At 62.2% G+C, this 12,301-nt stretch overlaps 1 protein-coding gene across 2 annotated transcripts; it reads left to right on the top strand.

Annotated features, from left to right (window-relative positions):
• Positions 1-1,799: 1,799 nt before the first annotated feature.
• Positions 1,800-8,296, top strand: Wdr18 (WD repeat domain 18). Of its 2 annotated transcripts, none has more exons than XM_026414012.2 (10): positions 1,800-2,065; positions 3,036-3,146; positions 5,160-5,293; positions 5,389-5,530; positions 5,983-6,126; positions 6,228-6,292; positions 6,376-6,500; positions 6,631-6,797; positions 7,586-7,658; positions 7,766-8,296. In XM_026414012.2, the coding sequence occupies exons 1-10, from the start codon at positions 1,856-1,858 to the stop codon at positions 8,287-8,289; spliced, it is 1,695 nt and encodes a 564-aa protein (XP_026269797.2). In that variant the 5' UTR covers positions 1,800-1,855; the 3' UTR covers positions 8,290-8,296. The 2 variants fall into 2 exon arrangements, with proteins under 2 accessions (XP_026269797.2, XP_026269798.1); XM_026414013.2 differs by having other exon boundaries at positions 1,807-2,065; positions 7,586-7,654; positions 7,766-7,989.
• The last annotated feature ends 4,005 nt before the right edge of the window (positions 8,297-12,301 follow it).

Raw genomic sequence — 12,301 nt, 5'->3', positions numbered from 1 at the left:
CAAAGGAGGCAAAATCAGCGGGGGTCTCCCTCCAGCTGGGTTTGAACATGAGGTCAGCACTGGAGGGGACTCTGCCCCTGCTGTGCTGTGGGACCCTGGTAATTTTTTAGTTCTCGGCAGACACAACAATGTGGTGCTGAGGATCGAACCCTGGCCGCAAGCATGCCAGGCGAGCGCTACCGCTGGAGCCACATCCCCAGCCCTCTGGCCTCTCTTTCTTATGTATCTTTCCTGTTTCTTACAGTGACTAAGAAGGCAGGGAGGAGGGCCTGGGGGGCATCCCGGCCGGCAAAAACACCATGGTGGCTCGCTTGTCATCCCCACCTCTCCTAGGAGGCAGGGGACAGCAAGTTCAGGGCCAGCCTCCCCAACTGAGCAAGGCCCTGTCTTAAAATTTTACCAGGCCTGGTCGCAGCTCAGAGGTAGGGCGCCCCTGGGCTCAAGCCCCCGCAAACACCCCACCACATTCTGGGAAGGGGACCGGAGCCGCTCCTGGGGCCGGACTCGCTCAGGACAAAATGCAGCCAAGCTGCACCACGAGGCCGCGGACACCTCGCTGAAGGTCGCGCCCCGCCCCGCCAGGTGCGCCGTCCCGCTCCCGCCGCGGCTCGCGCCTGCCCCCTGGCGGCCGCATCGCGACCCTCCCCCGGGGGGTCGCGCGTCGCGGCCCGGCCTCGGTCCCGCAGGCCCCCTGAGCCGGCCCGGCCCAGAGACCCGCGAGCTGCTGCCCCAAGCTGTACCCTGCTGCTGGTTAGGGCTGGGATGCGGCCCAGTGGCCCAGCGCTCGCCCGGCATGCGGGAGGCTGGGTTGCTTTCCCAGCACCAGAAAGAGAGAAGGAAAGGAAGGAAGGAAGGAAGGAAGGAAAGGAAGGGAAGGGAAGGAAGGGAAGGGAAGGAAGGGAAGGGAGGAAGGAAGGAAAGGAAGGAAGGAAGGAAGGAAGGAAAGGAAGGAAGCAAGGAAGCAAGGAAAGGAAGGAACCTCTGTTTAGAGACGCGGCCTGAGGTTGCAGCTCTGGCCTGAAACTAGTGCTACTCAGACAGAGCTGCGACGTGCTGGGCGTGAACCAACGGGCCCCAAAGAGGTAAGGTCAAAGGGGAGGTAGACACTGATCAATAAAGTAAGCATTTAATCACAAGGCACTGTGCGCCACCTAGGGCTATTGCGAGGGCTATTTTGTTGGCTGGTTCCATCCTGGATGGAACCCAGGATCTCCTGCAGGCTAGGCAAGCTCGCCCCCACTGAGACCGCCCCAGCCCTCCACCCGCTGCTGTAAGGTGTGTAGTCTGTTCTACGTGCAGAGTCTTCGTGTAGGACTGTGAGGTGGGTACTTTATATTTGAACATAAAAAAAAAAAAAAAAAATCCGAAGCCAGGCGCAGTGGTGCACACCTGTAATCCCAGAAGCTTGGGAGGCTGAGACGAGAGGATCGCAAGCTCAAAACCAGCCTCAGCAGCTCAGACCTCTCTCTCAAAAAGAATTACAAGGCCTGGGGTTGTAAGGATGTGGCTCAGTGGTTAAGCGCCCCTGGATTCAACCCTTGTACCAAAAGAATAATAATCCAAAAGAATGGACACTTGGCCAAAAGCGAACAGAAGGAAATGGCCAGATCACCCTAACTGCTCAAAAGAAACCCTCCGACTCGGAAGAGGTCGCTATCCAACAACTCTAACCGAGCCGTGCGACCCACGACTCCCTGCTGAAGGCCCGCCGCCGCAGGTCCACCTGAGACCTGTACGCCTGCGCGGGTCCGCCAACCCCGCCCAAGAGCGAGTAGGTGCCGCTCTAGCTTGCGAGTCGCCGGGGTCCGCGTCTCGCTGGGGATGACACACTTCCGGGACGTGGCGGCTGGGGAAGATGGCGGCGCCCATGGAGGTAGCCGTGTGTACGGACTCGGCGGCGCAGCTGTGGAGCTGTGTCGTGTGGGAGCTGCACTCGGGCGCCAACCTGCTCACCTACCGCGGCGGCCAGGCTGGGCCCCGCGGCCTGGCGCTGCTCAATGGCGAGTACCTCCTGGCGGCTCAGCTGGGCAAGAATTACATCAGCGCCTGGGAGCTGCAGCGGAAGGTGCGAAACGCGGGCTCGGGACACGGGGTGGCGCGTGGGGCTTCGAGAGGGAGCGGGGACGCGAAAGAGTCCCAGGCGCCCGGAGTCCTAGAGGGGAACGGGGTGGGGGTGTCGAGTTAGACCGCATGCGCCGGCGGTGGGCGCGTTAGGGCACTCTGCGCCTGCGTGGGAGCCGAGGTCGGGTCCTGGAGAGCTGGCCTGGCACAGGCTTAGCTTGTGGGGGGAGGTTTCTTGCTCGCATGCGTGAGCTCGGGAGCGCTAAATTTGATTAAAGGGGGTGAATAGGGTCCTTTGAACCTGGTGATTTTGCAGAAGGATGGAGAGGGTCTGAGATCTCTGGGAGCCCCCCTGGAAGGATAGCCCCAGAGACTCATGCATTTATCGCCCAAAGACACCTTCAGTACCAGAGCCTTTCCTACCCTTTCTTCTCCATTAGTAGCCCCAGAATGCAGCCCCCAAATCTGCTTGCCGCCCCGTGGACTTGCTGAGATCACTCTGGGCGACCACTACTCCATGTTACCTGGTTCAGAGTCGCAGTAGGGTGAGCTGGATTGGAGTGCAGGCCTACTGGCTGTTGGGCTCTGGATCCAGGGCCCTCACAGACCCTTTTGCTTTGCTGTTCTTCTCCTCTCCAGAGAAAGCATGGTCATGCTTATACCCCAGGAGCTACCTTGCTGGACTGTGCATTCCGTCCAGCCCTGCGCCCGGGTCATCTTTCTAGTTTGTATTTCATTTATTTAGAGACAGGGTCTCACTGAGTTGCTTAGCACCTGGCTTTTACTGAGGCTGGCTTTGAACTCTTGATTCTCCTGCCTCAGCCTCCTGGGTTGCTGGGATGACAGGCGTTGCCACGGCGCCCGGCCCTGCTTCTCTTTCTAGCACTCTGAATTTACCAGTTGCCTGGGTGTCCCCTCCACTCACCCTCCCCTGCCTCTCACCAGAGGCTCAGGGTTCTGTTGTGTGTCCCCAGGACCAGCTCCAGCAAAAGATCATGTGCCCTGGACCTGTCACCTGTCTGACCACGTCACCCAATGGCCTCTATGTCCTGGCAGGAATTGCAGAAAGCATCTACTTATGGGAGGTGAGAAAGCACCCCGAGTGCCCATGGGGAGCAGTTGGCGACTGCTCTGGGGTCTCAACCCTGCTCTGCCTGAGTCCTCCTCCGTAGACCATAGTGCAGTCGAGGCGGGGGACACTGTAGACTTTCGGGGCCATCCCCACATTGGCAGAGCATCTCTTCCCAGCAGCGGACATCGTCTGACTCTAAGTTATAAAGGGGTCAGATGATGTTGTTCAACCTCTCTTTTTCTTATCTTTGGGAAAATCAGGTGATGGCCCCTCAGGCCCTCATGCACCATCCAGTCCCTGCCACACTCATCCGTTTCTGCCAAGGGCTCTGGCCTGGCAGGGAAGTGGTCCTAGACAACCTGTAACAGTGGGCACGGCTTGGTGACGTGAGTCAGGCCTCAGCTGGCTTTGGCCCAGAGTCTGTTACATGCTGTCACCTGTTCAGGGTGGTGTGCACCCACTTGGAGCAGGAGATGCAGGCAGTACAGGGTTCCAGGCCCAAGAGCTGCATCTCTCCCCTCCCTGATCTTGTCCCCTCCTCCCAGAGGTGCTGGGGACATCCCGTCAGCCTGGAACTTCACCCTCAGCCCGAGATGCTGAGAAGTTGCTGAGGCAGAGAGGGAGACATGCCACGAGCTCCAGGTTGTCTGCCCTGCTTGCCTGCAGCCCAGGGTGGGCTACACGTGGTCAGAAGTTTAGTGGTCCTTCCCCCTGGGGAGGCACCAGAGGCTCCCTTCTTGCTGAGGGTAGGGAATGGTGGTCTGACGGCCCGCGGGTGAGGGTGAGGGTATGTGAGGAGGGACTACAAGTCCTAGAGCAGGTCAGTGGCTGGTCTGAGCAGCGCCGAGTCCTGGGCCTTCCCTTCGTGCTACTGGCTCCCAGGGACTGGATCTCCCAGGAGACACAGTGTGGCCCCCTCTGCCCAGCTCCGTGAGAGGTGCCTGTGTCCAGGACTGAGCTGGATAGTGCCAACAACATCACTTAGTCCTTCTCTGCTCTGGGACAGCCCTGGGTGTAGGTGGGGAAACAGAGGCCAGAGGAGGGCTGGGCTTGCTAGGTGGGTGCTTGCCTTGTGAGCCTCCCGAGGAGGCCCTAGAAAGCACCGTGGACAGGCAGCTTCAGGCGACAGCCCTGAAGCCAAGAAGTCCAGGCTGCAGGTGTGCAGGTTGGGCAGGGCCTGGATGCCTACCTACAGTAGGGTCCTTCCTGCTGCCTCCAGATCTGGGGCGCCAGTGCCCTGCTGTGGCTGCAGGCTGTCATCTCTGCCGTCACCCCATCTCCTGTCCTCACAAGGACAGCAGCTGACCACATCTGCAGAGGCCCCACTCCTCCTCCTCCCTTGTCTGCAGTGCTGGGGATGGAGTCCAGGGCCTCATGGTGCTGGGCAAGCTCCGTACCTCTGGCTGCACCCAGTTTGACCCTATTTCTGAAAAAGGTCCCATTTACAGGTCCTGGGGAGGGGGTCAGGGCTGGAACATGCTTTGGCAGGGCACATTTCAGCTCAGCCCCTCTCGGGTGCCATGCAAGTGGGCGCGTCTCTGCCGCCAGCTGCCCCCACTTCCTCTGCTCGAGATGGGCCTTCTGCCTGCCCAGCCGCCAATTTCCAAAGAGCTTTCCACTGTGGCCAAGTCCGCAGCGGCCAAGTCCCCAGCCGGCCCTTCCTCAGGGAGCCCCGCAGCAGCCCTGTGCCTTCCCTAGGGCTGGCCACCAGTCCAGGGCGAAAGCAGAAGAGGTGCCCCTCTTGGTGGCAGGAGATGTGTCCCCCTTTCCTTTTGTCGTGCAAATGGGGACAAGGGGGCACTGGCAGGACAGCCAGCAGTGTGCCATCCGTGAAGCTCAGTCAGGGGTGTAGCGGGGCCTTCCTTGGCCCAGGACTACAGAGCCGCCCCACCCTGTCCCTGGGGGTTTGCTCTGGCCCCAGGACGGGTGGACAGGACTCCTGTGGTGTGCCCCTGGCATCCTGCAGCCAGGGAGTGGGACCGGTAGCCCAGCTTCCTCCCGACCTGGGTGCCCCGTTCACTCCCAGGTCTCCACCGGGAACCTCTTGGTCATCCTGAACCGCCACTACCAGGATCTCTCGTGCCTCAAGTTCACTGGTGACAGCAGCCACTTCCTCTCTGGGGGCAGGGACTGCCTGGTGCTGACCTGGAGCCTCTGCAGGTAGCATGCCCACCCAGGGGCCCAGCAGGGCTGGTAGGACGGGGAGTCCGGGTATTCCAAGTGCTGGGGCGACTCCAGGGGCCTCCTGCCCTCAGTGTGCTGCAGGTGGACCCCTCCAGAATCCCTGCGCCCCGGCACGTCTGGTCTCAGCACACGCTCCCCATCACAGACCTGCACTGCGGCTTTGGGGGCCCCCTGGCCCGGGTGGCCACCGCCTCGCTGGACCAGACAGTGAAGGTAGAGCCCCCCGCCGGCCTGTGCTCCACGGCTCACAGGCTGGGTTCCTGGTGGCTGGAGCCAGCCATCTCCTCCCCCCGCCGGCAGTGCCAGACAGCTTGTAATCCCCTGGTGCTTTAAGCCCCAAGGACATCCAGCAAGGGTGGACAGCCCAGCCCGTCTCCTGGAAATTCCCACTCGGCCTGCCGTGCCTGGCCCAGGCCCTGGGCCAGGCCTGGGCAGGTTTGAGGGCCTCACTGCCCTTGAGGCTTCACGGGTGGGGGCAGGGATTCTTCTGCAGGAGAACAAGCTCCATGCCAGGGAAGACCGAGTCTCCTGGACCCTGACAGCTCCCATTGAATAGGACCCCAGGGCCAAGGTGTCCAGGTTGAGGACCACCAACCCCTGACCTTCCCAGAGCCCCCACCCAGAGCCCTGTGCCCACACCTCCCACCCCCCACTGCCCCTCCCAGCTGTGGGAGATCTCTTCTGGTGAGTTGCTGCTGTCCGTCCTGTTTGATGTGGGCATCATGGCTGTGACCATGGACCTGGCCGAACACCACGTGTTCTGTGGTGGCAGTGATGGCTCCATCTTCCAAGTGGACCTCTGTGCTCGGGTGAGTGGGTGGCAGGAGAGTGGGCAGCTCTGTGGGGGCTGGGGGCGGCGGACAGCAGCTGGTGGCTCCCTGGTGCTCACGACCTGTCTTGGCCTCCACAGCCCACAGAGAGGGAGAGGAGCTTCCAGCCAGAGCAGGACCCTGGGAAGGTCTTCAGAGGGCACAGGTGGGGACGGGGAGGGGTGAGGCACGGCCTGGACCCAGGGTCTCCACTGATCTTTCTTAACCCTGTGTGGGTCCATCTCCCAGGAACCAGGTGACCTGCTTGTCGGTGTCCACGGACGGCAGTGTGCTGCTCTCGGGCTCCCATGATGAGACGGTGCGTCTCTGGGACGTCCAGAGCAAGCAGTGCATCCGGACCATGGCCCTCAGAGGTGGGTGGCCGCAGGCATCCACACCAGGAACGGGCACAGCCTGCGGGCCAGTGGCCTCCTCGGCCTGCGGGCCTGGCCAGCCCGGGCTTCAGGCCCTGGGTCTGTGGGGCTGACTGTTGGTGTCCCTCAGGCCCTGTGACCAACGCCTCCATCCTGCTGGCGCCAGTGGGCATGCTGAGCTCCGACTTCAAGCCCAGCCTGCCATTGCCCCGCTTCAACAAGCACCTACTGGGCGCCGAGCACGGGGACGAGCCGCAGGGAGGGGGCCTCCCCGTGCGCCTAGGCCGCCACCAGCAGGTAGGCCCCCACCTGCTCTGCAGGGTGCCTCTGCACCTTTTCCTGGGGGTCTTTCCTGCTGAACTGCAGCCTCTTCTCACAGGCCCACACCCTCAGCATCCCCTCCCAGTGGAAGGCCAGCCCCTCAGTGTCTCCCCAAAACAACACCGGCCACTGGCCACTGGTGGCATTAGGGGGCCCGGCAGCCTGGGTCCAGGAAATGCCAGAACTTCTAGGGTGGCTGCAGGCCTGGCGTGTAGGGGTGTCCTGCCAACACCTGACCACGCAGTGCTCTGACCCTCCACAGCCATCTCCGGTGGGCAGTGGTGTTTCCAGATGGTTCTGCTGAGGGTCCCCGCTAAGGCCCCAGGTGGTGTCACGACCCTCAAACCCCTGCCTGGCATCCACGTGACTGTCTTGGGCCTGGCCACGCTGGCCCTGCTCCATTCACCGCTGCAGGCCTCTGGCTCACGGCCCCTGTCCAGGCCTGGCCATGGCAGCTGCCACTGGACAGCTTTATGGGTGGAGCTGACCCTGCAGGCTGGCTGGCCCCCCTCCTGGGCAGCAACTTGATCCCACTCCAGGTCCTGAGCCTTCTTGCCCTGCCCAGGTACCACTTCTGCACTGTGCCTGTCTCCATTCCTGTTGCTGTCCCCAGGACTCTCCCAGGCAGTCTTGGACAGTGACACATTGGAAAGAGCACCTTGCCTCCTAGCGGCCACCTGGCCTCTGAGCTGTGGGCAGCATTCCAGGCGATGTGGCCTGGCAGTGTGGCACAGCCCGGGGTCACGGGTGCCCTTGTGTTGCAGGGATCAGAGCCCAGCTACCTGGACCGCTTGGAGCAATTGCACAAGGTCATGTGCAGCACCATGGAGAAGGTAGGTGAGTGGGCGGGCGGGGCGGGGTGGGGCTCCCCAGCGGGAGGGGGTGCTGATCCCCTTCGCCCTTTGACACCTCCACCCCCACCCCACCATCCGGCCCGTCCCTAGAACGTGCTAGGCGGCCAGGACCAGCTGCGCGTGCGCGTGACGGAGCTGGAGGACCAAGTGCGCAACCTGCGCAAGATCAACCGCGATCTCTTCGACTTCTCCACACGCATCATCACGCGGCCAGCCAAGTGAGGGCTGCGCTGCGAGAAGCCTCCGCGACCAGCGCCTTCAAGGGTCGGGCTCAGGCGCTTGGGCCAGTTTTGTGTTTCGATTTTTTACTCCGTTTGGGGGCCGTTTTGTCTGGGTTTTGGTCCACTGGTATGGGTCGTGTCCCACGGTGCTGTTCTGTTTTTAACAAAAGATGGTCTAAAAGCCACTTTCTGCTGCCATGTGTCCCTGCCAGACCCAGTGGCCAAACTGGGCCCTCCAGACCCAATGCCGCGGTAGGGGGACTGTGGTCATCGGGTTCCAGGCCAAGGCCCCTCTGGCCTGGAGGTGGCCAGCCCCATGCAGCAGGTAGGCAGGTGTGGAGGCCCAGGGGTTGCAGAAGGAGCCCACAGCTCAGTCAGGGGGGCCTCTGCTAGCCATGGGGACATGGGGGCCGGGCCAGCTGCCAGGGGTAAGGGTGCCCCCAGGGCAGAGGGAACTAGGTCCAGCCCTGGAGGGCAGGGGCCAGCGCATGGGGATCAGGGCCAGGCCTGGGGCCCCACCAGTTGCTTGACCCCTTGTGGGACCTGGGGATGGCCGTGGTGGGGTGGGCTCAGGCTCCACACTGGCTGCTCTGTCCACCAGGACCAGCCCTCGGGGGTGCTTCGTCCTGGGAGATGACGTGGTCACCTTAGGGGCCTCTCCCAAGTCCCCTGCCTGGTAAAGGCATGCTGTGGACGGGCTCTTCAGAAAGGGGAAAGACTGCTCCCACCTGGGAGGGCAGCGGTGTGGGCACCATCTAGGCCAGCCACCTGACCGTGCTGGCCAGCATCAGGGCTGAAGGAGGCCGCTCTCCCCACCCCACTGTCCCAGGAATGCTGCCAGCCGCCAGCCAGTCCCTGGCGCCCAGCCCAGATGCCCCAGGAACTTTCCAGAAGGCTTCCCTAACTGACACCTCTGTTTAATGGTCCAGAAAACCCATGTGACTCAGCTGGTGCCGTCATGCCCTGGCCACGCCAGCACAGTGCAGCTGACCTCTTTAGGGCTCTCCTCGCTGCTGGCAGACTGGCCTGGTCCCTCTCCTACTACCCCCACCTGCCCCATCCTGCAGGTGCTGTGTGGGGCCCACAAGCCACTTGCCCCCCAGGAACCCCAAGGGGCAGGCCCTGTGCAGGCCACCCTCTGCCCGGCCTGTCTACCTGGAGCTGGGCCTGGAGGGTTGGAGTATTGGGCTGGCAGCCCCACGGCTCCCAGGTGCTCCCTGGCGGCCACCTTTCAGCTGCTCACTACACCCCTTTGCAGGGGTGAGGCTGGGAGGCCTGGAGCCACAGGGTGGGGCTGAGGGAGCTGAGGGTCCCTCGGAGTCAGAGCTCTCCCCCGCAGCCCCCAAGGGTTCCTGTGGCCAGAAGGCCCCAGCCAGCATCTGGAAGTCCTTGGTGTGGCCACCCCATCCGTGACTGGGGACCAGGGTGGGCCGGTGGAGGCAGGCCTGTGAGGGCAGCTGTAGATGGTGGCCATCCCAACCAGACGCCACTGCCTCTGGCAGCAGGAGCCCGTGGAGAGCAAATGGCTGTGCGTGGTGGCTTTCGTGCCTGCACTGTCCTTGGCTGCCCGCCTGCAGCCACTGGACTGAGGGAACGCTGCCTTCTGCACACCATAGACGGGTGGGGGTCCAGGCAGCAAGAGGTGGGGCCCAGCTGACCCATGAAATGGCAACTGACCTCATGAACCACACCGGGCTCTGGCGCCGCTCCCTCATCTGCGGAAGGGGTGTCCCTGGCCGACCTCGGGGAGCCCTCCAGGGCCAGGCTGATGGGTGAAGTCAGGTGTGGGGCAGGGCGGTCTCCACAGCGTCCTCGGACACACCCTCCTCTGCTGCATCCCCTCCCTGCCCAGTCCTGTCAACCAAGGGGACCCCCTACCCAGATGCTCTCCTGCACCCCCTTCAGGTTGGGAGAGAGCCAGATGACAGAGACCTGTCCCGGGTGGCGACAGCAGGCTCAGGGATCCACAGGGCTCCTCTAGACCCTTGGCACAGGCATGGGAGGCAGGCCCACGAAGGAAGAGGCCACTGTCCGGGAGGACTCTGGTCGGGGGCTGAGCCACACCCCAGCTCTGGTGGTTTTGTATTTTGAGGCAGGGTCTCCCTACGTGGCTGAGGCCAGCCTTGAACTTGCAACCCTCCTGCTGCAGCCTCCCAGGGCTGGGATGGCTGGGATGACAGGCCTGGCTTCCGTGCCTGGCTGGCTCAAGGCTCTTCCTGGAGACCAGGGAGCTGTCACTTCCCTCCCTGCGGCCTGCTGTCATCCAAACCAGCGTGACCCATGCAGCTGGTGGGAATAGGAGGCGGGGCATCTATCTGCAAGACAGCCTGCAGCTCCTGAAGAATGGGGGCAGGTCATGAGGCCAGCAGCAGGGTCCTGACCCCCCGTGCCCACAGCAAGGCCAGCCACCTGGCCGAGGTGGGGACACCATGGCACAGGTGGCCCAGTGCCCAGCAAGCACACACACACAAGTCGTGAAGAGGAAGGGTGCCCTGACCCCCACTGCATGGTGCTGTGCTGCAGGGTCACCCCCAGGAGGTCAGACAGGAAGCAGCACGGTGGGCCAGGGCGGGAGGGGAAGGGTAGGAGCTGCTGCTGAGTGGGCAGAGCTTCTGCTTGTGGGATGGAAAGTTCTGGAGATGGACATGGGGTCAGCATACAGCCCTATGACTGCTTCGTACCACTGAGTCATGTGCTGAGAAGTGTTAGAAATGGCAGTGGGTTATGTATATTTGCCATAATTAAAAAACAAAACACGGCTTCCCGGTGTTGGCTGGTGGGGCTCACGGTCCCCGGAGGAGAGCAGTCTGCCCTGTGAGGATGGGAGGCAGGCCTGGGGCGTGGCCTGTGTCTGGCGGCCTCCTAGAACCAGCTCATGGAAAAGTCCACTAGCCTGAAACCAGCTGATGTCCTGGTCCTGGAACCTGCCGCTCTCTGAGTCTCCTGCCCAGAGAGGATGAGACCTGGCAACTCTAGGATACGGTGACTGGGCAGTCACAGCGCAGGGAATGGGTGCCTGGGGACCCCCTGAGGGCCAGGGGGCTCCCTGCTGTGACGGTGGCTGGGCTTGGGAGGGCAGGGACCTGGGATCCAGAACCCTTGAGGACCAAATTTCTCTCTTGGGATGCCTGGCCAGGCAGGTGGACAAGGGGTCCCTGAACACTCGGATGGAGCCACCAAACCCTCATTGGAGTCACTCAAAATTCAGCTCATTTGCTGGCTGGAAATGGCTAACATTTGGCATTTTTGTTCATTTAATGGAATTTTTTCTTCTTTAATTTTGGCTCCAAAAGGAGGTGCATGTGTGTACGTGTGTACATGGCTAACCCGTGCAGATCTGCTCAGTGCAGCTGGCCAATGTGGTGGCACATTGCCTGCCACCTGAGGGGTCTGGAGAGTGGGGTCTCCCCTAGTCTGGGGTCTCTGCCCCCACCAGGAGGAAGAGTGCGTTCCTGGAAGGCTGCTGCCTGAGCCTGTGTCCTTCGCCCTGAGTCCCTGACTGTCCACCAAGCCCCTGTTGGGAGTGTTACCAACCAAGGTCTGGCTCCGCCGACATAGGGAGGCTGGGGACAGGAACCTGAGGGATGGTGAGGGCATTTCTGAACAGTGGAGGGGGGTGATGGAACCAAGCGTCCTTGCTCAAGGCATTACTGAGTCCTACTGGAGACAGGAGTAACTGAGTCAGACCCACCTCTGCCCTCCCAGAGCAGAGTGGGAGAGAAAGTCTCAAACACAACAGCAGGTGTCTGATGAGCTGGAGGATGAGAGCCTGGGGTGGAGGAGACAGGGGTGAGGGGTGTTTCTGCCAGTTCCTGGGTGGAAGGAGGGAATGTTTCAGAGTGGGGCATCTGGTACTGGTCTTTAAAGGATGAACAGTAGCTCTCTGGTCCAAGTTGCCCGCCCAGGGCTGGAGAGCAGACCCACTCAATAGCTCTCCATCACTGACGTTCGCCTCACTCCCCAGAATACACAATGTTGATGGTGCTTGTCGGGGTAGAAGCTGCTCTCTGGAAGGGGGGTGGATCTGGACCCTCTTGGGACTCAGTCTTCCCACCTGATCAATGGGAAACGTCCCCAGGCTGGGAGGCCAGGGAGATCCAGGATCCTGAGACCGGTGGGGGTGTGAGCCAATTCTGAGGCCCAAACTCCCTCCCTGGTGGTTTCCTCATCTGTAGGATGGGAAATGACTGGCTGGCCAGTACCCAGCCCTGCCAGGCACAGTCCGCAGCTCCCTAGTGGGCCGCCAGTCATCTATCTGCAAGCCAGGCGGCCGGCCCGCTGCTCAGTGACGGGCTGCTGGGCTGGGCACGCAGGCGGCGGAGGCCGGGAGGGCGCGCCGCCGGCAGGACCAAGAACCCTCCGGTGCGGTGGCATCGCGGCTCCACCCTCCACTGGCAACTTTGCG

Source organism: Urocitellus parryii, chromosome 3, assembly GCF_045843805.1.
Source record: "Urocitellus parryii isolate mUroPar1 chromosome 3, mUroPar1.hap1, whole genome shotgun sequence".
Lineage (NCBI taxonomy): Eukaryota > Metazoa > Chordata > Mammalia > Rodentia > Sciuridae > Urocitellus > Urocitellus parryii.
This window is presented reverse-complemented; position numbering and strand designations above follow the sequence as displayed.